This window comes from Dysidea avara, chromosome 8 (genome assembly GCF_963678975.1).
Source record: "Dysidea avara chromosome 8, odDysAvar1.4, whole genome shotgun sequence".
Lineage (NCBI taxonomy): Eukaryota > Metazoa > Porifera > Demospongiae > Dictyoceratida > Dysideidae > Dysidea > Dysidea avara.
Window position 1 is genome coordinate 19,673,527 of NC_089279.1, and position 25,124 is coordinate 19,698,650.

The 25,124-nt window shown below is 39.6% G+C and overlaps 1 protein-coding gene across 4 annotated transcripts in view; it reads right to left on the bottom strand.

Annotated features, from left to right (window-relative positions):
* Nucleotides 1-25,124, bottom strand: part of LOC136263808 (uncharacterized) — a 72,184-nt gene that overhangs the window by 9,095 nt on the left and 37,965 nt on the right. For 3 of the 4 annotated variants that reach the window (XM_066058433.1, XM_066058431.1, XM_066058432.1), the window contains 2 exons: nucleotides 17,539-17,721; nucleotides 15,286-15,351 (listed from right to left, as the gene is read on the bottom strand). In XM_066058433.1, coding sequence (XP_065914505.1) covers nucleotides 15,286-15,351; nucleotides 17,539-17,721 — 249 coding nt within the window. The remainder of the gene's footprint in view (nucleotides 1-15,285; nucleotides 15,352-17,538; nucleotides 17,722-25,124) is intronic. The other variant, XM_066058434.1, reaches the window with a different exon arrangement.

Consider the following 25,124-nt stretch of genomic DNA (forward strand, 5'->3'; position numbering starts at 1 on the left):
TACAAACAAATCACCCTGTGGAGATCAGCTAGAAACTAGACACAATGTAAGGAGTTCAGCTACAAGCAAATCACCCTGTAGAGATTTCAGCTGCAAACAAATCACCCTGTAGAGAGATCAGCTAGAAACTAGACACAATGTAAAGAGTTCAGCTAGAAGAGGTCACCTTATAGTGAGTTCAGCTACAAAGAAACCATCATGTGGAGAGTTCAGCTGCAAACAAATCACTCTGTATAGAGTTCAGCTAGAAAACGTTACCTTGTAGAGAGTTCAGCTACAAAGAAACCATCATGTAGAGAGTTCAGCTACAAAGAAAGCACCATGTAGAGATTTCAGCTGCAAACAAATCACCCTGTAGAGAGATCAGCTAGAAACTAGACACAATGTAAAGAGTTCAGCTAGAAGAGGTCACCTTATAGTGAGTTCAGCTACAAAGAAACCATCATGTAGAGAGTTCAGCTGCAAACAAATCACTCTGTATAGAGTTCAGCTAGAAAACGTTACCTTGTAGAGAGTTCAGCTACAAAGAAACCATCATGTAGAGAGTTCAGCTACAAAGAAAGCACCATGTAGAGAGTTTAGCTGCAAACAAATCACCTGTAGAGAGTTCAGCTAGAAACAAATCACACTGTAGAGAGATCAGCTAGAAGAGGTCACCTTGGAGAGGGTTCAGCTACAAAGAAATCACCACCTAAAGAGTTCAGCTGCAAACAAATCACCCTGTAGAGGGATCAGCTAAAAGAAGTCACCTTGTAGAGAGTTCAGTTACAAAGAAACCATCATGTAGAGAGTTCAGCTAGAAACAAATCACCCTGTAGAGAAATCAGCTACAAAGAAACCATCATGTAGAGAGTTCAGCTACAAAGAAACCATCCTGTATATAGTTCAGCTACTGTATATTTTAAGTCACCCAGTAGTGAGATCAGCTGCTAAAAAATATCCTGTGGGGAATAATGGGCATGTAATAAATATATGTATATAATTACTAATAAAATCAAAAATAATTGAAGTATTAAAAATCTTCTATAAGTTCTTTTCTTCTTCCTGTGGTAAATAAAAAAAACACATAGGTTAAAAAAGCCCCAAAGCCAGCCATAGGCCGGCTTTGCAGTATACAAATATAAAAAGAAGTGATATCTAATCAAAAACAGCCAGGCTGTAAAAAAAGGTGTGGCCCCCAAAAGGCCATGGTGAAAAAAGATGTGAAATCCAAGGTGGTGGCCAAGAAATGGCTGTGATGATAGGTTAATGGTAAAAATTTTAATAACGTCAATTCAGGTGAATTTGGTGCAAAATTCACCTGAATTGTCGTTATTAAAAAATTCACCTGAATTGGCGTTATTAAAATTTTTACCATTAACCTACCATCACAGCCATTTCTTGGCCGCCACCTTGGATTTCACATCTTTTTTCACCATAGCCTTTTGGGGGCCGCACCTTTTTTTACAGCTTGGCTGTTTTTGATTAGATAATAGATGCAGCTCCATCGAAAATTTCACTGCTCTACAATGTTGGATGCCTGAGTTATAGCGTAGGTGGTCGATAATCGGTGACTTACACTACCAATATATGTAACCAGATCTGCAAAAACCCGACACAATAGCGCATTTTTCGAATTTCTGTTTTTATAATCTACTTATTTAAGTGTACCGTCTGGCAAAGTTTCAGCCTCATATGCCAATAACTTTCGGAGTTACAGCCCTACAAAGTAGCAACAACAGAAAAATTGATTTATACAGCAAGTATTGGGAAAATAAATTACAGGCGCTTACTAAAATGGTTGTAACTTACCAACATAATGACGTACTGGGCTGAAATTTTCAGCATCTTGTTTGCCATAGATAGGGGAATCATTTACTGGGTAAATTTGTACTTTTATTGCATTTCTTCATTGTATACAAAGGAAAAATTCGTGAAGAAAAATCAATTGCATATGATCACTTCAACGTGATGTAAACATATGCTCATAACTTGGGTCTACTGCAACGAAACAAAGAATTTTCAACTCCTCTTGAGTAGGCGGATAAGATGATATACAGATTTTTATTGTTAGTTTCTTCCTTCGGCATTCAAAAAAATTATGAAATTTTTACAGTAATACGCAAATAATTCACCCATTGTTTCATTATATGTTTTCAATGCTTTATACTGTAAATTTAGGCTTGCACTATTGTGTCGGGTTTTTGCAGATCCAGTCACAAATATTATCAGGAGTACTATTTTTGTGGAATTGTATCACAAAGTGCACGTTTTGCACTATGCTGCTCTACTAGTATAAATTTCATAGGCATAGATATACAGACAAGTATCAGGTATTGGAATCAGCCGGTTTTCATGCCGAATTATTATTTCCAGTAGTAGTTCAATTGCTAGTTCTGCATGCTCTTGTGATTACTTCCTAAAACATTAATAATTGAGTTGCCATGTGTTATAGGTTTCGTTTCTCCAATAATGTTGCTTACGCTTCCACCAGTTGCATCAAGAGACACACCCACAAACCACCAGGCCAGCGTTCAAACCGGATTGGGTCATCCGGGCACATTTTCTCCGGTCCGACCCGGTTTACAAATTATCCAGGTCTGACCCGGATTGGATCACGTGAGAAACAAAATTGTTCGTTTGACGACGTGGAAACTTATAAACGCTATCGTGTAGCTCTTTCGTGAGCCACGCCCACTTATCACGTTACCTACATACGCTCAACCACGCCCATTTATTAGTAAGTGCAGTATGTAGCATGAAACTGAGGGTATCTATGGTGAGGGGTAGCTATTGTCAGTAGGTGATGACCTTTTTTTTTTTCTTCTTTTTTTTTTTGGTCTTCAACCTACAGCTAGGCTGAAGTTGCAATTCCAAAGTGGAACCCCCCTTTTTAAAAGTCTGGATCCGCCCCTGTTTATTCAACACGAATCGAACACTCAAAACGTAGTCTCGCTCGCTCGCTCGAGACTAGCCGAAACATAGCTCTTATCGCACGCCTCGGCTTTAATTAATCTGGGTCAATCCGGGTCACATCCGGGTCAGTGGGTCATCCGGGTCAGCAGTAGTGACCTGGTTTCAATGCTGCACCAGGCCTGCCCACTAATTAACCATGAGGAAGGCTTGCTAACAGCCAAGTTAAACACTCTCACATATTGACATTCTACAGAAACGTATTGTGAGAAGGGTATTTTATTATCCCCCTTTTTCAAAGGGGATAACAATGATCCAGCAAACATATTTGGATTAGAGTCACGTGAGATGATTCCAATCCCGGGTACTAGTCTGTACGCATACCTAAGCAATAGGTAGCTAACAAAAGATGGAACTGTGTGGGTGATTAAAGTGCGTGCTCTACGTAATAGTTAGACACTCGTAATAGGTGTCTTTGAGGTTTTTAAATCCTCGAAGACACCGTATTTTGAGTGTCTAGGTGTTTTAGACAATGGAAACGAATGCTGTGCCAGTGGTTAGTCCGTCTCTGATATATCGTGGGGATTTTAGTGCGCCAGTTCCTGAAGGATTTGGTAGAATTTATTTAGTGACACTCCGGAGGACAAACCACCTTATAATTGCCTCAATGATTATGACACCAAGAATGATGAGTTGGAGGATGAATTACTTATACAAGCATCACAATTGTATGAGAAATCAAGGACAGATAATGATAGCGAAGAAGCCATCAATCAATTGCTACTCGAAGCATCACAGGAAATGGAAAAACAGTTAGCTAAGTACACTGAGTCTGAACAAAAGACCCTACCGACCCTTATGACAGAAGCAGGAAGCCAACCAGAAAGTAATTGTACTATTACAAGGTTTTCTTGTGCTAAAAGTGCCAGTGACATCGGGATGGTAAGAATGTCAGCTATTCCAAAGAAGACACAACAGAACACGGAATGGGCAGAAAGAGCTTGGTTTAATTGGGCTACACAGCAAGTGGAAAAGTTGTCCTCTGATGAAGCAGGGAGTGGACACGTACTAGAAAAAACATTTGCACTTATGAAGGTGGAAGCTATGAACTATTGGCTATGTCGATTTATCCTTGAGCGAGGGCAATGTCAGGTAAAGAATACAACCCTGATAGTTTATATCAATTGTGCTGTGGTCTTCAACGGAGTGTGAAAAATACTGATCAAGTTGTTAATATATTCGAAGATGGTGCGTTTGCTGAATTTCGTGGTGTGCTGGATGGTAAGCTGAAGCAGTTAAATAGGACTGTAAAGTACGTTGAAAAGAGAAAGGCGGAGTTAATTACTGCTGAGATGGAAGACAAACTATGGGAAAGTGGCTTACTGGGTGATCACAGCCCACAAGTCCTTGTTGATACACTGGTATACTTAAATGGATTGAACTTTGCACTTAGGAGTGGAGAAGAACATTGGCGTCTTCGACACAACCCAAGTCAAACAACTGTTGTCCGCAAGGGAGGTATGGTACCATACATCGTGTACAATGAAGATATTTCTAAAACTAATCAAGGGGAATTAAAGAGCCGAAAACTTACCCCTAAACGTGTAATTCATCATGACAATCCATTGCGATGTTTAGTGCACTTGTTTCTTAGATACAGTGAACTGTGTCCCAATGATCACCCAGATAATGCATTGTATTTGACTCCATCAAAGAATCCAACAGAAAATTGTTGGTATAGCCATGTGCCCATTGGGCATAATAAGCTGGCAGAAACAATACCTCGTTTACTGAAACAAGCTGGAGTACCTGGCTTCTTCACAAACCACTCTCTGCGAGCTACCTCTACTACCAGAATGTATGAAGCACAACTGGACGAAGCTTCCATAATGCAACGCACTGGTCATAGGAGTGTCAATGGGGTGCGTGCATACAAGAGACGTACAGATAAACTTGAAGAGTTAATGTCAACTGTATTAAATGGAACTATTGTTAAGACACCAAAGGTAGAAGAAAAGACAAGCATCAAAGAAGAGCAAAAAGAAAACAAAGAAAAGGTATGCCCTAATGTTAACCTTCCCACTATGCCTTGGAACTTTGAGGGAGCCTCCGGTTTCACTATTAACTTTAACTTCAAGTGACTTTCCGCTACTACAACTGATGTGTACTATAACTGGTGTGCTCAAAAATGATTGCTTATGTGTTTACTGAACTGTTTAAAAACTTGTACTAATCTTTTAAAACTGTTTTAATTTTTTTTAAAAATGCTGACAGACAAAATTACAATTGTTATGTTGTGGTTGTAAACAGGGGTCTTGTAACCTGTTGTGATTGTAAACAGGTGTCTTATTGAGCCAGGTGTCTTACCAATAGGACACTTGGTAGGAGGTGTCTTCACTAATGATAGACCTCCACACATCAAAGGAAACACTGCATACCATTGTCTAATACCATTAAGTGACTTCTCTATTAGATTGTACATATCTCATAAGAGACTTACATCCAGCTTTCTTATATTATCTTGCAAACGCCCTCTCTATGAGCTGGCGAAACCTAAACAATTGCCTGTAAACAATCGGCTGTGATAAAACACATGCAACCTAACTAATTAACACTAACCCATTGTACTTCTGCTTTCTAGCCTGTCATCTCTCTGGGATTTGTCATCTCTCTCTGATCGATGAGCAAACTGTGGAGCAAACACATCCCTGCATTGGAATGCAGGTCACGTGTTCAGTTGTTTTAAATAAAATCATTGTACCATTTCAATCAACAGCATGAAGAGGCGTAATTATTATACACTTGCGTCTTCGATCAACATAGATCATAATCCTGGTTAGTACACAGCACTAGGATTGTAGTTTCTCAAACATTAATTCATTATTTATTTATTTATGACATAATCTTGATCGTATAATATTGTTATTCTTAGTACTTGGTTCTATAAAAAGCTTTACAGTGACCAGCACTAAAGGTCTGCAAACAACTTGTGCAGCAGCCTTTGGATTACCTAGTCTTAATAAACAGAATTGGAGACTCCCTTACTTACCTGCACATGTGTCCCTCCTTTGTGTCCCATTTATTAACACACTGGAGAAAGTCCAGATTGAGGGTTTTGGACAGTTATATGAACAAGGTTAAAGTCTTTAGGTATTTACACTTTGTTTCGTCGACACCAACGTGGTGACCTTTAAGATTTTGAACGGGTGTTATGACACAGACCTAACAAAACAGGGCTGTACCGATTCCACTTTTTTTACCAATACTTCAAATACCAAAAACTCAGCTGGGAAGTATCTGCAAGTACATGTACCGATACCAAGTATCTTAAAGTAGCTACTTCATAGTGCACACATTTATTAGTAACACCATATTGTGAATTTCAAAGTATTCTTGTACAAATTTTTATGGTTCATGTTTAATACGATGAAGTAGCCAATCAAGATTCACAAAGAAAGAAGTCACTGAAATGCAAACCAGTTTAATGGATAGTCCAGTATTCTTCTGTGCTTTAGTTGGAGAAATGTCATAATGGTGCTTACAAAAACACAAATATTCTAATATAATAAAACAAGTCACTTCTACCTGGATTGTTCTATTAGAGTTATTGACAGTTCTATTAGAGTATATTCCTCAGCAAAGTGTTTTCACAGGTAAGTTTCAGCATGATCAGTAATTTTGCTGGTAGCTTTTAGTGTTAGCTATACTTGATGCTTTCAGGCATCCATTGTGCTAGTAAAATAAGTAAGTACAAGCAAACATTATTTTATTATCGCACGTGATAAGAATCAGTATCTACAATAATATAATGGCCGATTCTGATACTCCATGAAAACAGCACGATTCCAATACCAATACTAGAATCGGAGCAGCCCTACAACAAAGTTCTTTACTCTAACTGATACTATCAACACCAGGGAGGGGAGAGGAGGAGGGGGAGGAGGCACCAAGGCACCAGAGCCCACCATATGAAGCTTTTCAAATCTCACACCAGACTGAATGCTTGCTCCAACTTTTTTACTCAATGTGTCATTAATAGCTGGAATAACTTACCTCAGGAAGTAGTTTCAGCCGATACCTTTGCCTCCTTCAAGTTGAAGTTAGATAACTATTGGTCTAGTTCAGGATATGGATATGAACAAAAGCTTACATACCAATTCTACATAATTTATTTGCTCTTGTACTGTATTTGCATATTCATAAATTAATAATCTTTGTTGACAATGCAAAGTGGCGATTATGGCTCCCTGTGTTTGTAACGGGGATTGTCTGATCACGAGTCTTCCATTGTGACTGGATTAACTGCAGAGGTCCTTCTCGTAGTGTTTTGTTTGTAAAGCTGACTGAAAACATAACATAATGACTACTGCTATTTCAGCACTTGATAGTTGGGGTACAGTTTTAAGAATGGCACCAAACAATAAGCCTGGTATCATTCTTTCTTCTAATGCGGTATGCGTGGGTTCACCAGTTGTAATAATGTTACAAAAAAGTAAAGAAATAAGTAGAAAATTAGGAGTGTTAGAGATCAGAGAAATATAAAGTTGTGAAACAAGGGAGGCCGCTTACACCTGAAGATCATAATCTCTAATTCAGTCATGGGTTAAGAAATCACCTGAGTTAAAATGACACATGCAGGAAAGTACATGATCAAGATGCTAAATTAAAATTATTAATTTAAATTTAAAAATGAAGTAAAGACCCATGCAATAAAACGTAGTGAAACAAGATATGAATGATGGTATTACAGCATAGCTCTGTGAGAAAATCCTGACATTGGCATGTTATAGCAATTATTAATTATTAGTTGAATGTCAAAGTAGGAATCAGGGGTGTCAGAGTAAAAGTGAAAGAGGTAAGACTCAGTCTAGGAGGGGGTTTCATTTAGAAACTACATACTCTGAGATGTTATCTGGAGGAAGTTTTGGGCTGGAGTACTGTGTGAAAGGTGATAGCTAATCAACTAGCTGGTTTGACAAGTGTTCAATGATAAAACTGGTCAGTGATCAAAAAGTAATTGTTTAACACCTAAATCTTACCATTTAAGTTTTGATACATAAACCGTAAGTACAGTTTATAATGTTTCCAAAGTAGACACAAAGCTAAACCTAAACATAACAATAGTTATTTTTAGATGCACATAATATGGATGAAGTCGACATGAAGTTGTTCTGAGTGAAAAGCAGGTTAGATAAGTGTTGTTTCTGCCAATTGTTGCCATAAAACATATGCTAAGTATTGTATGTTCACTACTTTTAGTTCTAGCTTCATCAAATTTGCAAGTTTTTTTTCACTTCAGCCAAATAGTGGTGAGGCTCTGGCCTCATTACTCTGACATCCTTGGTAGGGATTCTCCCACTGAGCTATGCTGTAATACCGCTCTTGTTTCACTACTTTTTATCGTTTGGATCCCTACTTCATTTATAAATTAATAATTTAAAATATATATTAGTTTGTTCAGTTTTCTTGTTATAGCATACAGGTGACTATTCAATTATGGTGACTGCTGTATTAGAGTATCTTAAGCTCGAAGCATGGTCACTATTTCTCTGCACTCAATTGTTATAACCAGTACCTTAAATAGGCGTAATCTGGAACCTATCGTAAATTAATGGGTATGGTCTTGAACCTATCATGAAGTTACAGGCATCTACCAGATGTCCAGTATCTTTTACAGCAGCATAAGCACTTTAAAAAATGTTCTCTAAATAATATTATTCACACAAAAAGAAGTGTGGCCTTTGGTGAAAAAGTTGTAAAATCAAAGGTGGTGGCCAAGAAATGGCTGCAATGATGTTAATACTAATGAATTTTAATAATGCACACAGCCATTATTAAAACTTATTGGCATTAACATTATTGCAGCTATTTCTTGGCCGCCACCTTTGATTTTACAACTTTTCCACCCAGACTTTTAAGGCTGCACCACAGTTTCACAGATTGGCCGTTTTTGTGTGGATTTAACTTCTTTTTGTACTTTATAAGGCCCCAAAGCTGACTTTGGGGTTTGTGTTACTCTAATAGATCATACAATCACAGTTGTAAAAATTGTTTTTACAAAATTGTAGGAAAAAAAAGTGATATTGAGATCAATCCCCAAAGCTGGTTGTACAGCCAACCTGTGAAAAAGTGTGCACATAGTACCCTCAAAATGAAAAAGTTGTAAATTCTGGAAACCAAAAATGACTGCAATGATATCAATTTTAACCCTTAAACGCGCAAAGGCTATTATAGTGGCCCTCACGCATGGCAGTAAACAAAGCGCTGTAACTTCCGAACCATTGTCCCTATGGCTACGCAACTGCCATCATTTAATTCGTGATGTAATAGCGAATGAAATGATATGTAGGGTTTTACCCTACACTGAAACACAGGGCCAAAACTCGCCTTGAACTAACTTTTTACGAAATGAACACATAAAACTGTTTACATACCTTTGGAAAAAGACTCGTATCTCCTTCCCAGTTCATTCTATTGTTCTGCAATAAACGCCGATCGATTCGCCATTCAATTATGCCTCAGACCATATATGGATCACGTGACTCAGCCAATTACAAATATGGCTGCCACCGGAAGGAATACGAAATCGCGAAAAGTCAAGACGCTGTTCTTCATCGCTTCATAACAAGTGAGCGCCTGTTGTTACAGTGGTTATTTAAACTTCCCCTGATAGCCTATTGAATAAACTTTCTGTTTATATAAGGTGTTAGGCTAATTCAGTTTAGCAAACTCTCACCACTTTCAATATAAAACCAATTTTGATAAACACGCATTTCTCAAAACTTGCGTGCGCGTTTAAGGGTTAAGGTGGCGATAAAGCAATGATGCACATAAGACGCCATAGCAAATACATATTAAATTTGTGGCAATTTGTGGTAAATCAGGTGGGGCTAATTAGATGCTATACCATAATAAACTTAACAAATGTAACAGGTGAGTTGTTAGCGAAAACAACAAGCAACTGTTGTTACACAGTTCAGGTGGAATGTAATTCACCTTGACAACAAATTAACAACCTTGACAATTTGAAAACAAGCACTACTAATACTTATTATTTGTTTTGACTCACCTTACAGCCTGTTACAAACATGGTCTTTTCTTTGTAGATAGGGGTTGAACAGCCACGAAATCTCTTATGAATGGTAAGCAATAGTGTCTGAATAATCAAGACACACAGTAGTGTGTTGTGCGGACCAAGAAGCTGGCACGCAACACCCGTGAGTATATTGATAGGAAGAACGAAAACACAGTTTTCGTACCTCCGTAGCTCTGTGCTTCCTTGATGAAACAAGACGACTTTCGCTGTGGAAACGCCCTCCAACTTCAGTACTCCACATTCCAAATTTGAGCAAAATTGCGTCAAGCATTTCCGAGATATGCGACTTCAAAAATTGGTTTAGTTTCTTTGTTTCTTTTCTTCTTATTTTTCTTCCTCTTTTCGCACACTTACAAAAACTGCTATAAAACGCGAACGCCATATCCAATTGCCTTGAAACTTGGCACACAGAAGGGCGGTATAAAGGCACATCTCTGTACCAACTTTGGCTGGAATCCGATAAACAGGCAATGAGTTATTAGTGATTATTCACGAAAAATAACACCGATGTGTTGTCACGCCTACAGGGTAAACTGCTTATGGGAAGAAGCTGAAAATCGCTGGGTGAATAGGTTAACTATTGAACCTCAAACCTTTTGTGGTTTGAAAGAAATCGAGCTGAAAACTAGGAAGATACAACGAAAAAACCAACAGTGTGTAACAATTATGTAATTGAGATTAGCTAATAAAACAATGACTACTTGCCAGGCCTACCAGAAAAACCGCTTGGGGTAATGCTTTGAAATTCGCTGTAAGAATGGAGTAATCATCTTAGAAAGGCTCTTCAATGGTGTAGAAGAATCAGACTTAAAGCCACAGAGTTGTAACACGAAGGTGTAGCAAGTGTGAGATCGAGTTACTCTAATAGAGCAGTCATCCTAATAGGGCAGTAACCCTGAAAAGAATTCAAGAGATCAGCTAGAAACAGGTAACCTGTATAGAGATCAGCTACAAATAAATCGCGGATCAGCTAGAAGAAGTTACCTTGTAGAGAGTTCAGCTACAAAGAAACCATCATGTAGAGAGTTCAGCTGCAAACAAATCACCTGTAGAGAGTTCAGCTACAAACAAATCATGTCGTAGAAAGATCTACTACATAGACCTTGTAGAGACTTCAGTTACAAAGAAACCACCATGTAGAGATTTCAGCTACAAACTAGTGACCCTGTAGAAACATCAGCTGGAAGAAGTTACCTGGTAGAGAGTTCAGCTACAAAGAAACCATGCATGCATTATGTAGAGAGTTCAACTACAAACAAGTGATCCTGTAGAGACATCAGCTAGAAGAAGTTATACCTTGTAGAGAGTTCAGCTACAAAGAAACCATCATGTAGAGAGTTTAGCCGCAAACAAATCACCTGTAGAGAGTTCAGCTACAAACAAATCACCCTGTAGAGAGATCAGCTAGAAGAAGTTAACTTGTAGAGAGTTCAGCTACAATCGATTCACCCTGTACAGAGATCAGCTAGAAGAAATTACCTTATGGAGAGTTCAGCTACAAACAAATCACCCTGTAGAGAGATCAGCTAGAAGAAGTCACTTTGTAGAGAGTTCAGTTACAAAGAAACCACCATGTAGAGAGTTCAGCTGCAAACTAATCACCTGTAGAGAGTTCAGCTACGAAAAGATCATCCTGTAGAGAGTTCAGCTAGAAGAAGTCACCTTGTAGAGAGTTCAGCTACAAAGAAACCACCATGTAGAGAGTTCAGCTGCAAACAAATCACCCTGTAGAGAATTCAGCTACAAAAAATCACCCTGTAGAGAGATCAGCTAGAAGAAGCTACCTTGTAGAAAGTTCAGCTACAAAGAAACCATCATGTAGCGAGTTCAGCTACAAATGTAGAGAGATCAGCTAGAAGAAGTTACCTTGTAGAGAGTCCAGCTACAAATAAATCACCTTGTAGAGAGATCAGCTAGAAGAAGTCACCTTGTAGAGAGTTCAGTTACAAAGAAACCACCATGTATAGAGTTCAGCTGCAAACAAATCACCCTGTTGAGAGTTCAGCTAGAAACAATTCATCCTGTAGAGAGATCAGCTAGAAGAAGTTATACCTTGTAGATAGTTCAGCTACAAACAAATCATCCTGTAGAGAGATCAGCTAGAAGTTACCTTGTAGATAGTTCAGCTACAAACAATTCACCCTGTAGAGAGATCAGCTAGAAGGACTCACCTTGTAGAGTGTTCAGTTACAAAGAAACCACCATGTAGAGTTCTGTAATAAATATATGTATTATACATATAATTTATACATTTACTGATAAAATCAGAAATATTTAAAAAAAAAGTATTTAACATTTGCTTCATCTTTTCTTCTTCCTGTGGTAAAGAAAAAAGATAGGTTTAAAAAGCCCAAAGCCAGCCTATGGCCGGCTTTGGGGTATACAAATACAAAAAGAAGTGAAATCTAATCCAAAACAGCCAAACTGTAAAAAAAAGAGTGTGGTCCACAAAATTCACCTGAATTGTCATTATTAATATTTTTACCATTAACCTACCATCACAGCCATTTCTTGGCCGCCACCTTGGATTTCACATCTTTTTTCACCATACGCACTCTTTTTTTTACAGCTTGGCTGTTTGGATTAGATTCTATGTATCAGTATATCAAATATCCATTCTATGGCTTCTTCACTTGGGCGAAAGGTGGAACAAGGCTCTCATCTGCTTGAAAACATCGTATATTTTGAAATGTACCACTCTGCGTGGGCAGTTCAAAGGCACCGCCAGTGCCATAATTTGTATATTGCACTGCTGCAGACCGCAGCGAGTGCATTATAACTTATAACGCACTGGTTGCGGTTTTGTAGACCACAACAAGTGCATTATAAGTTATAATGCACCGACCGCAGTGCAATATACAGATATTGCACATATTGCACTGGCTGCGGTTTTGTGCAGCATAGCACAAGTGCCGGTGGCGAAGACCACTACGACACCTCACCTAATAGGTGGAAAGACACTTCACAGATCACTCGAATTCTTTTATAGCCTGACATGTAAAGGTCGATTGTGGGCCATAACGTCACCAATACGTATAATGTTTACAAGCAGCCAATGGCGATCGAAAAAGCCAACGCGGGTGGCCACAACTCTAGTCTACATATATATATATAAACGTACTTATACACCTTACTAGTCTGGTGCCATCTTAGCCCAGATTAAACTGTAGTCCACTTCGACAATGACTCAATAAAACAAATATGTTCTAAATAATACTAACCTTTACGTTCGATTGTGGGAACCAGTTTTGTCATGCCACCAGATTCGAGTTTAGCCAGTGTCAATAGTAAGAATTAGACTAGTATCGTTTAGTAGTTAGGTTTAGTTTACTTAAACCGTCTATTTAGCTGCTTTTTTTCGCTCGAGAGAATCACTATGGTGATTAGTCTGGTGCTTAGTCTATATGGTACACTGGCATGCTGAGCACTACATGATGAGAGTCGAACAGCGAATGCAGGTTAGTGATATAACCCATAGCGTATTAGCTTTCAATATCTTAGGTGGCTGCAGTACTACAGGGGGAACGTCATCGCAACGTCTGGCTTGGTTACCCACAATCGATGTTAGAAACCTGGCCTTTATAAGTGTTACAGCTGTGTGAGACTCTCCCCACCTATTAGGTGAGTGGTACATAACAGTTATACAACGTGCACTCGTGCTCTGCCTGTATAAACGCACTTGCCTTCGGGCCTAACGGCCCTCAGGCTCGTGCGTTTATATCAGGCAGAGCACTCGTGGCCGTTGTATAACTATATATTGTAAATCGCTTCCATTTATTGATACGTAGAATGATTCTTGTAATAGTATGCTTTCATCATGTGAAGTATTGGAGCTAAAACTTAAGGTTATTGAGAGATAATGCGTCTTCTGTGGTCCACTACGTACCACCAATTTCTTACTTTGCGAGCAGTTCTATGCTCTGTACTCTCTACGAATGATAGATTCCTGTATGTGTAGTTTATTTGCATGGAAAATTAAGTACTAGCTTTCAATATGTCTTAAAATTGAGACCATGCTGAGACACAGCAGATTGTTGTCAAGAATGTGCGTTATTGCTTTAGCGCCACCTTAAGGTTACAGGATAGTGAGTGACTGTCAAACAAAATTTTATTACGTAATTAAGGCGGGCTTGGTGTTGTTGTGTTGTGTATCAGCTGGTAACAGGCTTAAATTGTTGGGAGAATCACAGCGTGCTGACTGGACAGTTACAAGGTGCAAGAAAACACATGTAACAGTACAAGATATAGATACAACACACTTAGCAACTGGCACACCTGTAAGCATATGCGTAGTTTCGCTGACTAATGGCGATATTTTCCTAAACCAAAAATCAAGACTATCAAATTAGTTGTTAACATTTTGTATAAACAGACTACTAGTTTGGCTTCTTGTCTAGGGCTTGACGGAGCCATTTGTTAGAAATAATGTTTCTAGTGCTTGTGATATCAAGTTAAAAATTAATTTAGTAACCACAGTGTCTTGCTTTAGGCCATATTGTAGTCATATTTCAGCAACTATACACATTATTCACAAATCCTCTTGTCAGTCCCTCACAAGTGATGTTCTTCAAACCTTAGAATTGTTAGTAAGTTCTCATGGTTCTTCATTGGTCTGATTTTGGTTCACAGTTTTCACTAATTGGCATGGGAACAACTCATGTTTCCATAACAACATTTGAATTCCACATCGATTAATGAGAAGTTAAGAATGCATAAATATTTGACAACAATGCATTAAGAAAAATCAAACACCTAATCATGAAAAATGATTGATAGTGTACATGTGGTGTTTACAGTATCCCGTAACCTTAATAATGACAACATTGTCACATTATTAAAGTTGACAACAAAATCACTGCAGCCATTTCTTGGCTGCCATCTTTGCTTTCACAACTTTCTACCCTGACTTTTTAGGGTGACTGCACCTTTTTCCACGGCTTGGCTATTTTGGGAAACATTAAACTGTACAGGACAAGAAATTTTAGAACACAACATAGACACAAATAATGGGAGGTACAGCTATTGTACCTTATCATAATATTATGGCTGTAATCCATACCTAAACATCCGAACTGTGAAAAAGGATACAGCTTTCAAAATCAAATCTAAGTCAAAAGGTCAGAGGAGGACTATGCAATTACTTATAGATGATGATTTGGGAACCTTAAGTCCCTTGACTTGTTAAGTGAAACATGGACAGCCATCTGGCACGCACACACATAGTTCTCATTTATAACACATATATTTCATTGGCAAACAGACAGTTGCACTAGCTGTTTTTGTTTTAGTAAACTAACCTGTGTGCAATCTTTCTTGTTTGTACCTCATTTCTTCTTGCAATCTTGTCTTTGACAATGGGGGATCTATGTGACAGAAAATAATGGCTTTTCATCCATATTGCAACATTCACAGGCACAATTTTTATATAAACATTTCAAGAAAGTTTATTTTATGTACACCTATAGCACTGCATAGTGTTAGAGGTGTTCCAAAAATTGGATTAGTGATTGGATCGGCTACAGATCTGGCAATTTCTGCAGCATCACTAATAAACACAAACGGTTGAGAACTGATATCAATAATCTGCATGGCAGTATAAATACCACTGCAAACAAATAGAAAACCTCTATATTTGCAATAGTGCACATCTGATACTGATGTTATACTTATCCAGGTTCTTAGTATTTTTTATATATTTATTTATATTAAAAACAGTAGTTGTTGTACTTTAAGAAATAAGTCTTTGTGGGAGCATGCATCAAAATATTTGTATATAGCTGAAGGGTGACTTGTTTGTAGCTGAACTATATGCAGGGTAGCTGAACTATATGCAGGGTAGCTGAACTCTCTACAGGGTGACTTGCTTATAGTTGAACTCCACTTCTAATGTAACCGAACTCTCTACAGAGTGACTTGCTGTACCTGAATTCTCTAAAGGGTGACTTCTAATGTAGTTGAACTGACTTGTTGTAGCTAGCATCTCTACATGGAGACTTCTAATGTAACTGAATTCTCCACAGGGTGATTTGTTTGTGGCTGAACTCTCTACAGGGTGACTTGCTGTAGCTGAAATCTCTAAAGGGTGATTTGTTTGTAGCTAAACTCTCCCCAGGGGTAGCTGAACTCTGACTTGCTCGTAGCTAAAATCTCTACTGGATGGCTAGTTTTTTCTAGCTAAACTCTATACTGGGTGACTTGTTTGTACGTAGTTCTCTCTATAGAGTGAATTGTTCTACCTGAACTCTCTACGTGGAGACTTGTTTGTAGCTAAACTCTCACATTAGAAGCAACCCTGTAGAGAGTCCGGCTACAAATAAGTCACTCTGTTGAAACAAGTCAAGAGTTTAGCTACAACAATTCACCCTGTAGAGAGTTTAGGCCCAAACAATTCACCCTGCAGAGAGTTTAGTTACATTAGAAGTCTCCACGTAGAGAGTTCAGATACAAAAAAGTTACCCTGTAGAGAGTTCAATCACCCTGTGGAGAGACAAACAAGTCACCCAATAGAGAGTTCAGTTACAAAGAAGTCACTCTGTAGAAAGTTCAGCTACAAACAGATCACCCTATAGAGAGTTCAGCTACAAACAAGTTACCTTGTAGAGATTTCTGCTACAAGCCCCAGCAAAATTGCCCCAGCAATTTTCAAGATATGAGCAGCCACAATTTCAATTGTTTTTCTTTAGTTTTTATTATTTTTAAATTTCCGTTCTTATTTATTTGCACATTTTACAAAATCTGCCATAGTATACTCCTGAGATTTGGTACACTTAAAGGGAATATTAAAGTAAATCTCAATATCAATTTTAGTGGAAATCCGATCAAGATTCACAGAGTTACAGTATGATCAATTATTCACGTAACATAAGATCAAACTTCTGTCATGCCTACATGGTAAACTGCTTTAAGATATCAAATTTGTAGTTCAAGCAACTACAGAAGTCAATGACTTATCACAAGAACGTCAGTTTTGGTGGTTTAAAAGAAATGAAGATTAAGACCACGAACAAATACCAACTATACAATCATGTGATCAAGCTTGGTTAATAAAAATGTTTAGTTGCCATGCCAACTATAGGCAAACTGCTTAAAGAAATGAGCTGAAAATTGGTCTACAGGTGGACTAATTATTGTAGAATAACCTTTTAATGATTTAGAAGAATTCACAATAAAAACACTGAGATATGCAGCGAAAAGCAACTACATGTAACAAACGCTTGAACAAGATACTCGATATGAATAACAAGTTTCAGTTTCATCTGAAATGCATATGTATACTGTTTCCTGATATTCAGTGGACCTATACTCCTTACAAAGAACCACCAGAGGGTCATTTTGAGTTGAAGGTTGTCTTTTTTAGGTGTGCATTGTATTAGGATTTTTGCAAAAAAAAAAAAACCATGAGTAATCCCAATTATGAGCCACTATCATAGTTCCTGACAAATATTGAGTTGGTATAATCAGTATCAGTGGCCAGGTGCAGATAAATTGGATATTGGGATCCAAATCAGCATACATTCCAATAATGACAAATTGCACTGACAAGTACACACTTTTGGCAGGTTGCGGTGCATTCAGCGGATTGGGAGGCACTGCAGTTGCTGCTGGCAGATTGGATGATTGTGGGGAAATACTGGTAACCATTGATGTTTGAGTGCTAGATGACTGTACATTTTGAGTGACTGTGGATGTAGTTACTGCAGCAGTAAACGAAGAACTTAATGCTTCCAGAAACTCTACAAATAGTAAAATAAATTCACAAAATTTAACATATTCCAAGAGGCTATACAAAAAGTACATTATTAATTATTCATATCATACACATGCACATACAAGTACATACTTATGCATGGCATTATGTACTTCTAAGGAATTAAAATTTCCAACCACCAATACATTACATTCCTACTAAAAACACTATGATATACAATATTAAGCATGTATTGCAAACACAATGTCTACGGTGTATCATGTGTGTTACTGTTTTCTGTGCACAAGTTTGCTATGCCTGATGTTATGTGTGATTGTTGAAACAGAAATAGTCCATTTGGAGCCTTCCCTCGGAGGGTACAGCAAGTACGGCAGGGAGTGTTGGGCCCATCTTGCATTACCAGCTCTGCTGAAGAGTTCATTGTGGTTTGAGGAGTGTTGATGTGCTAAAGCTACTGACAAAAGTAAGGCACATTAAAGGTGTTTGCAGTTGATATAAGATCTTGACAAAACTTCAGTATGGTGCAGTAGGCCATTTTCAATGTGAGAAGAGAATTTAAAGGTGGTCACAGAAGGTGAAGGAGCTGAGGAGGTGTGAAGTAGACCTAGATGGTACTGTATCCATAAGTTATAAGTTCACGATGGCCACAGGCTAGTGAGGCCCACTGCAGTTTTGAAGAATGATGGTTATAGTTAATTAAGGGACCAGAAAATGAACATGGGTATATACCAATGTTTTAGGACAGCACTTTATGTCCAACAATGAAGTAGTTGCTGTTAAGCCTGCTTCGCAACTGGGGACTGCTTTATTCTGACTGTAGGTAAGAAAGGCAGGAGGACTATCAGAAGACGATTTTGTAATTGTGTGATGGCCCTGTTTTGCGAGGCAAGTTGCTTGTTTAGATGGAGGCTGTGTGTGGAGGAAAGGAGAAGTGTTTTGGGATTGGAAGGATGCTGTAATTGTACTGTGCGTCAAAAGGATGTTGGCAATGGATTAGCTTGTTGTATGTTCTACTGAAGGTGATAGGTCGAATTATTCACAGGGGTGGATCTAGGGGGGTTTCTGAGGTTTCCAGAAACTGGTAAAGTATTTTATACTTCACTATTTTTAGCGAAATACTTTGCTAAAGTTAAAAATGATTAAATAATTGACTTCAAAGTCTTAATCCCACACTATTACAATGTTGTAACATATACCTCAGTACTGGTATCTTCCTCCATGATTTTGTCCACCAAACTTCTGTTTGTTGAAACACATTCTAATTAATGTCCATCATCGTGGAATTTTAAAATTCTAATTAAAGCACTGAATATTTATATCCACCATACATATGCGGAGTACACAATTAAAGCTAGTTTGTGAACCACGTGGGAAAAGGCTGAAGTTAGGTGAGATTTTGATTTTAGGTTGATTATTTCATTGTTTATGATTCAACCCACTTATTAGTGTTAACCAATTTTCAATCATAGGTACTGATGCTGACTTGGATGTGGCAGTGTCACAAGTAAGTACAAGCAGTGAACACCAAGACTTGCAGTCTCATTCTGTAGCTAACGACTTTAATTTGTTTGCTGGGAAGACCTTAACAGATGCTGATAAGTTGTCAGCTCTTCAAAACCATTTCAAACCAAGTAAAAATTATCGCTTTCTGGTGTGTGTCGAGTATGGAAAGAAACATTCTTTTAATCCAAATTGGATGGACAAGCATAATTGGTTGGTGTATTCACCTTCAAAGGATGGAACCTATTGTAAGGTTTGTGCATTATTTGGAGTAACAGAAAGTGGTCAGAATTCATCTAAGCTTGATTGCTTGGTAAAATCTCCAATAACATTTTGGACAACTGTGTGTGAAAAATTAAATGATCATGCTCTAAAATCAGCAGTGCACAAAACTGCAACCATCAAGGCAGAAAATTTTGTCTAAATTATGAGAGCAGAGCAAAGTTCAATAGATACAAAACTGAATACAGCTGTTGCTCAAACCATAGTAAAAAAGAAAAAGTGGGTTCTACTATTAAAACCCTATTGTGTTGTAGCCATCAAAATATTACACTAAGAGGGCACAGAGAAGGTAACAATTCAAGTAACCCTGGAAATTTTAGAGCCTTGTTAGATTTTCGAGTTGACAGCGGTGATGATGTATTGGCACAACACTTCTCGTCAGCTCCTAAAAATGCACAGTACACATCTCACAGAATTCAAGATCAAATAATAGGCTTAATTGGTAAGCAGATCCAAGCTACCATTTTGAATGCAATTCAAAGTGGAGGGAGATTGTTTTCAATTATTGCTGATGAATGTAGAGATTGTTCAAATAAGGAACAAATGGCATTAGTAGTTAGGTATGTGGATGCACAAAGTGTTGTGCAAGAGATGTTTTTGCATTTTTGGAATGTGATTCTGAACAAAGGGAGAACAGATAGCAGAGTTGATTCAAAAAGAATGTTTTTAATGAAATTGGACATGAGTTTGTGCAGAAGACATGGTGCTGGAAATATGGCAGAAGTGTGTAATGGAGCTGCTAAGCTAATCCGGTAAAAATTCCCCAAGGCTATATACATGTACTTCCATTGTGCATCACATAAGCTCAACTTGTGTGTTGCCTGATTGTGTAAACTAAAAAGTGTGGTTAACATGATGGATGCCATTAATTCTTTTGTAATTATTTTAATATCTCTCCCAAATGTCAATGTGCACTGGAAGAGTTTGTATCAAACTATCCAGATGCTGTAAAGTCTAAGCTATTATCCTTGTGCAGAACACGTTGGGTAGAAAGAGTTAATGCGTTGGAAGTATCACTAAATCCGTTGGAAGCCGTTTTGAAACATTTTGTCACATTGAAGAAAATTCTGATGGAAGCTGGAACAGAGAAAGTGTCATTCAGGCATCTTCGTTCATAAAGAGGATTGATTTTGAATTCATCAAAAATCTGGTGATAACACAAAAAGTAATTGTTTATATAGCTGGAATAACAACATCTCTACAAAAAGAGGAATTGATCTGGTCAATGTTGGTAACCAAGTTCAGGTGATAATTAGAACCCTTAAGGATGTTCGCGAAAATGTTTCAAGTTTTCACCATGATTGCCATGAACAAGCTACTAAGCTAGCACAGAAAATTAATGTTGATGTAAAGGCACCACGAATTTGTGGAAGGCAATCACATCGTCGAAATGCTTTACCATCTACTGCAGTTGAAACACCAGAACAGATGGTCATGAATTACTTTCGGGTTAATGTAACGATTCCAATCCTAGATGACATTATTACAAGTTTACAGGAAAGATTTTCTGATGGTCAAGATACTGTAATCAAAGGAACTATGCTACTGCCATGCAATGTTATTACTAACTCAAGCTGGAAGAATATTTTACAGCCTTGTGTAAAATTTTACTCCGATGAGATTTCCTGCTGCCATGGTGTTGAATCAGAATTACAGTTATGGAGTAAAATGTGGGAAGATCAGTGGAAGTCCCATTGGAAGGCTTTGAATGAACAACACTTGCACACTATTGGAGCTTGTAGTATATCGTAATCACGTGTACAGGTGTATGGTGGTGTGTGTTAATAATAAGTGATAGACACGTGTTGGTTGTAGCTGTAGGCTTATTTTAAAGATATTACAGTGGCGACGAGGATGGCGACAATCACTATCGGTCGTCTCGATGAACTGGACATCGACAAGGATGATTTTGACTGTTATATTGAAAGAATGGAACAATTCTTCGTTGCCAAAGACATTCCCAATGCCAAGAAGGCAGCTGTATTTTAGTCAGCCATTGGGGCAAGAGCCTATGAATTGCTACGGAACTTGCTAGCACCAGACCCACCCAAGAACAAGTGATTCAATGATTTACTGACGACGCTTCGTTCTCACTTGAAGCCACAATCACTCGTCATAGCAGAACGCTACAAATTCTACAAGCGAACACAACAGGAAGACGAAAGTGTGGCAGATTACATCGTAACATTAAAACAATTTTCAACACATTGTGAGTTTGGTGCTTTTCTAAATGACGCCCTCCGTGATCAGTTGCCTGTGGACTCCGTCAACAATCAGCCCAAAAGAAGTTACTGACCGAAGAGAATCTCACATTTAAGAGAGCTTGTGAAATTGCTCAAGCAATGGAAATGGCGGAAAGAAATGTGGGTCAGTTACAGACCTCAGATAGTGGTACTCGGGAGGTGCAAGCAGTGAGTGAGAGATACAGGTCTAAGAAACAGTCATACAACCGTGCAAATGAAACACCACAAGCAGAAAGACAAGCCAAGGGCTGTTATCGGTGTGGCGGGAAGCAAAGAGCAGAGGTCTGCAGATTTAGACCAGAAAAATGTAGAAAATGTGGAAAGATTGGCCACATAGCAAAAAACGTTGCACAAGAGAGTATGCAAATCAAGTTACCAATCCTGACACTGATAGTGACTCTGAAAACCAGGTGACAGATCTAGATGCTGAGAGTGATACCGATTTGAATGAGGGTTAGACGCAGTTTAACCCAGGTTAACTGGCCGATGTGGGTACGATCAATTCGAGGGATCACGTGCATATGGCAGTAATTAGCGCATGCGTAGTACAGTGTTCGAACACGAGGTGACAGTTCACAAACCAGTGGAAGTTAAATTGTTTTGCTCGACAGTTTGTCAGACAGACAGTAGGATGGAAACGTCAGGAGACAACCTACCAGAGACGAGCGGGCGCGGGGAGCTACCCCCAACCCAGATACCAGATCCCAAGGAGCCACCAACAAAGATGGTGCGCCTGGAAGACTTAGAGTCGTCTATCGAGAAAATCGTAGAGAGGAGTTTATTAAAGGCCGCTCAAGGACAGACCAACCCACCAGCCAACGTCATAACGACGTCAACAAGTACAACAGGTAAGGAAGGGCCCCCGCCATATAAAAGAAGGGTTCTCCCTGGTGTTGCTTACAGCACAGGGATGACGAACACGCTAGTGTTCGCGAGGTCAGAAACAAACATGGCGGGTGGCCGAGAGCGAGCGTAGTCGGACGAGCCCGTAGCGAAAAAAAAAAAAATCGAGCCCGGGAGCTTGTAGGCGACGGTGTAAATTGGTCGAATCTCTAGGGAACGGATCGAGCGACTCAGCGGGTCACACGGCCACGGCTGGCAGGGTCCAGAAGGAGGTAGTTAAGACAGGTATTACTGTACTTCTCTACAGTTCCACTAGGGGTGATCCCATCGACAGCAGCTCTCAAGGAGATTCCACTGACGTCGACTGTTGGTGCAGGGAGCAGCGGCGTGGCGACAACAGTTATCTCATCCAGCGGATTACCTGGACTGGGAAACATACTCCCACACTCGAGCAGAGGTCTAAGCACACTAGAGAGGTCGGCAGTCCCCTCCCTCCAAGGACAAGAGCAACTAGCAGCAGGGGTGTACGTTGGGGCTGGTCTGACACCAGTATCTAAAACATTAGCCGAGCGAATTAGCTGATGGGAATTCTTCGACATGGCCGAACTCCTGCCAGAAGTGCAGCTATTTGGTGAAGAGAGTAAACCGGGCTCACGGAAGCACACAGTCACGGATATCCTGACGTGGATACAGTGCTTCGGAACATACATATCAGTGCTGGGGCCAGGTCATCCAGAGTGTATCCCGAAACTCATGGCCTACATGCAGGAAATCGTCCGGGCTAGTCAACGGTTCCAAGGAAGGGCATGGGTGTGTTATGACGCAACCTTTCGAAGGCAGGCAGCAGCATCGGGCAACCGGCGATGGTCAGAGATTAATGGCACCCTACACCACGCCTGTTATTCAGGAGAGTCTCAAACTGGACTGAGATGCGAGTTGTGTATGTCATTCTCACATAGGACCAGTGAGTGCATGTTAGCCGGAACAGACACTAAAGACACAAGCCCAAGCAGTGCCTCCCCAAGGGGCCCAGGAAATTGGAGCAGCAGGCCAGGCTGGCGGTATCTGCCACCCTCGGGGGAAGTATGCAGATCCTGGAACCAGGATAGATGCAGGTTCCCCCAGTGCCGTCATACTCACGTATGTGCACAGTGTGGTGGCAGTCACCCAGCAACAGTTTGTCAGCGGGCTCAGGGATCGCGAGGGCCAGGATCAAGAGGTAGAGGACAGGGCTGGCCAGGTGCCCACTAATCCTCAAACTGGCAAAAACTCATTAATAAATTTGATTTAGGTTTACTAGATATTTCTGTATAAGTCATCAGTGACTAAGGCATGTATGATCATTAAAATATTAAATATATCTGAATTAAATCAGGGCAGGTATTCATACACTAACAGGTCAGAGCTCAAACAAGGGCACCATAGGATGTTAACGACAAGTTATAGCCCCACAACCAACCAACAGCCAGCGGAAGACCATCAATACTAGATTCACAAAAAAAAATAATAATAATAATAAAATGAAATACAAAAATGTATGGCGCAAGGTGTCGGTTGGGCAAGCCTAAATAAAGGGCCATAGGGACGAGGTTTTGATCAGTATAGTAGTTACAATGGTCCTTCCTTCGCAGAGGATTATCTGTACATGGATGATCTCCGGAAATTGGATGCCTGTCGACCACCAGGGCACCAAAGCTCTGTTCCCCAATGGTTGGATGGAGTAATAACACCATTGAGGTGGGAAGTGTGGGAGCAAGTCCTGGCCAACCATCCAGACCACCAGTTCAGGGATTATGTGGTGAACGGCATACGTGAGGGATTCCGTGTGGGTTTTGACTACAGTAAAAATTGCGTGCCAGCGAATAGAAACATGAGGTCAGCGAACCAAAACCCAACAGTAGTATCGGATTACCTACTATCAGAATGCTCAGCAGGTAGGGTGGTTGGTCCATTCCGACGGGATATTGCCAGCCTGGGCACAATCCACACTAGTCGATTTGGCGTAATCCCAAAGGGGACACCTGGGAAGTATCGTGGATTTATCCTTTCCGGAGGGGGAAAGTGTGAATGACGGCATCAGTACGGAGTTATGTTCACTCCAGTATGTCAAAGTGGAGGATGCGGCTAGAGAGGTAGTTAAACAGGGTTACAGTGCATGGATGGCGAAGATAGACGTACAACATGCCTACAGGATAATACCGATCCACCCACAGGACCGATGGCTATTGGGCATGGTATGGCAGGACAAGTTGTTTGTCGATACCACATTGCCATTTGGGCTACGTTCAGCACCCAAAATCTTCACAGCCATAGCCGATGCAGTAGAATGGGTCCTAAAACAGCGCGGTGTTCAGTTCGTAATACACTATCTCGATGATTTTCTAATAGTGGGAGGCCCACTGTATGCGGCATGTGCAGCTCAGCTGAGGATAGTGTTAAACACATTTGAGGAATTAGGGTTACCGGTAGCGATGAATAAGCTGGAGGGTCCAACTCCATGCCTCACATTTCTGGGTTTTGAGTTGGACTCAAGAGCAATGGAGGTACGGTTGCCACAGGA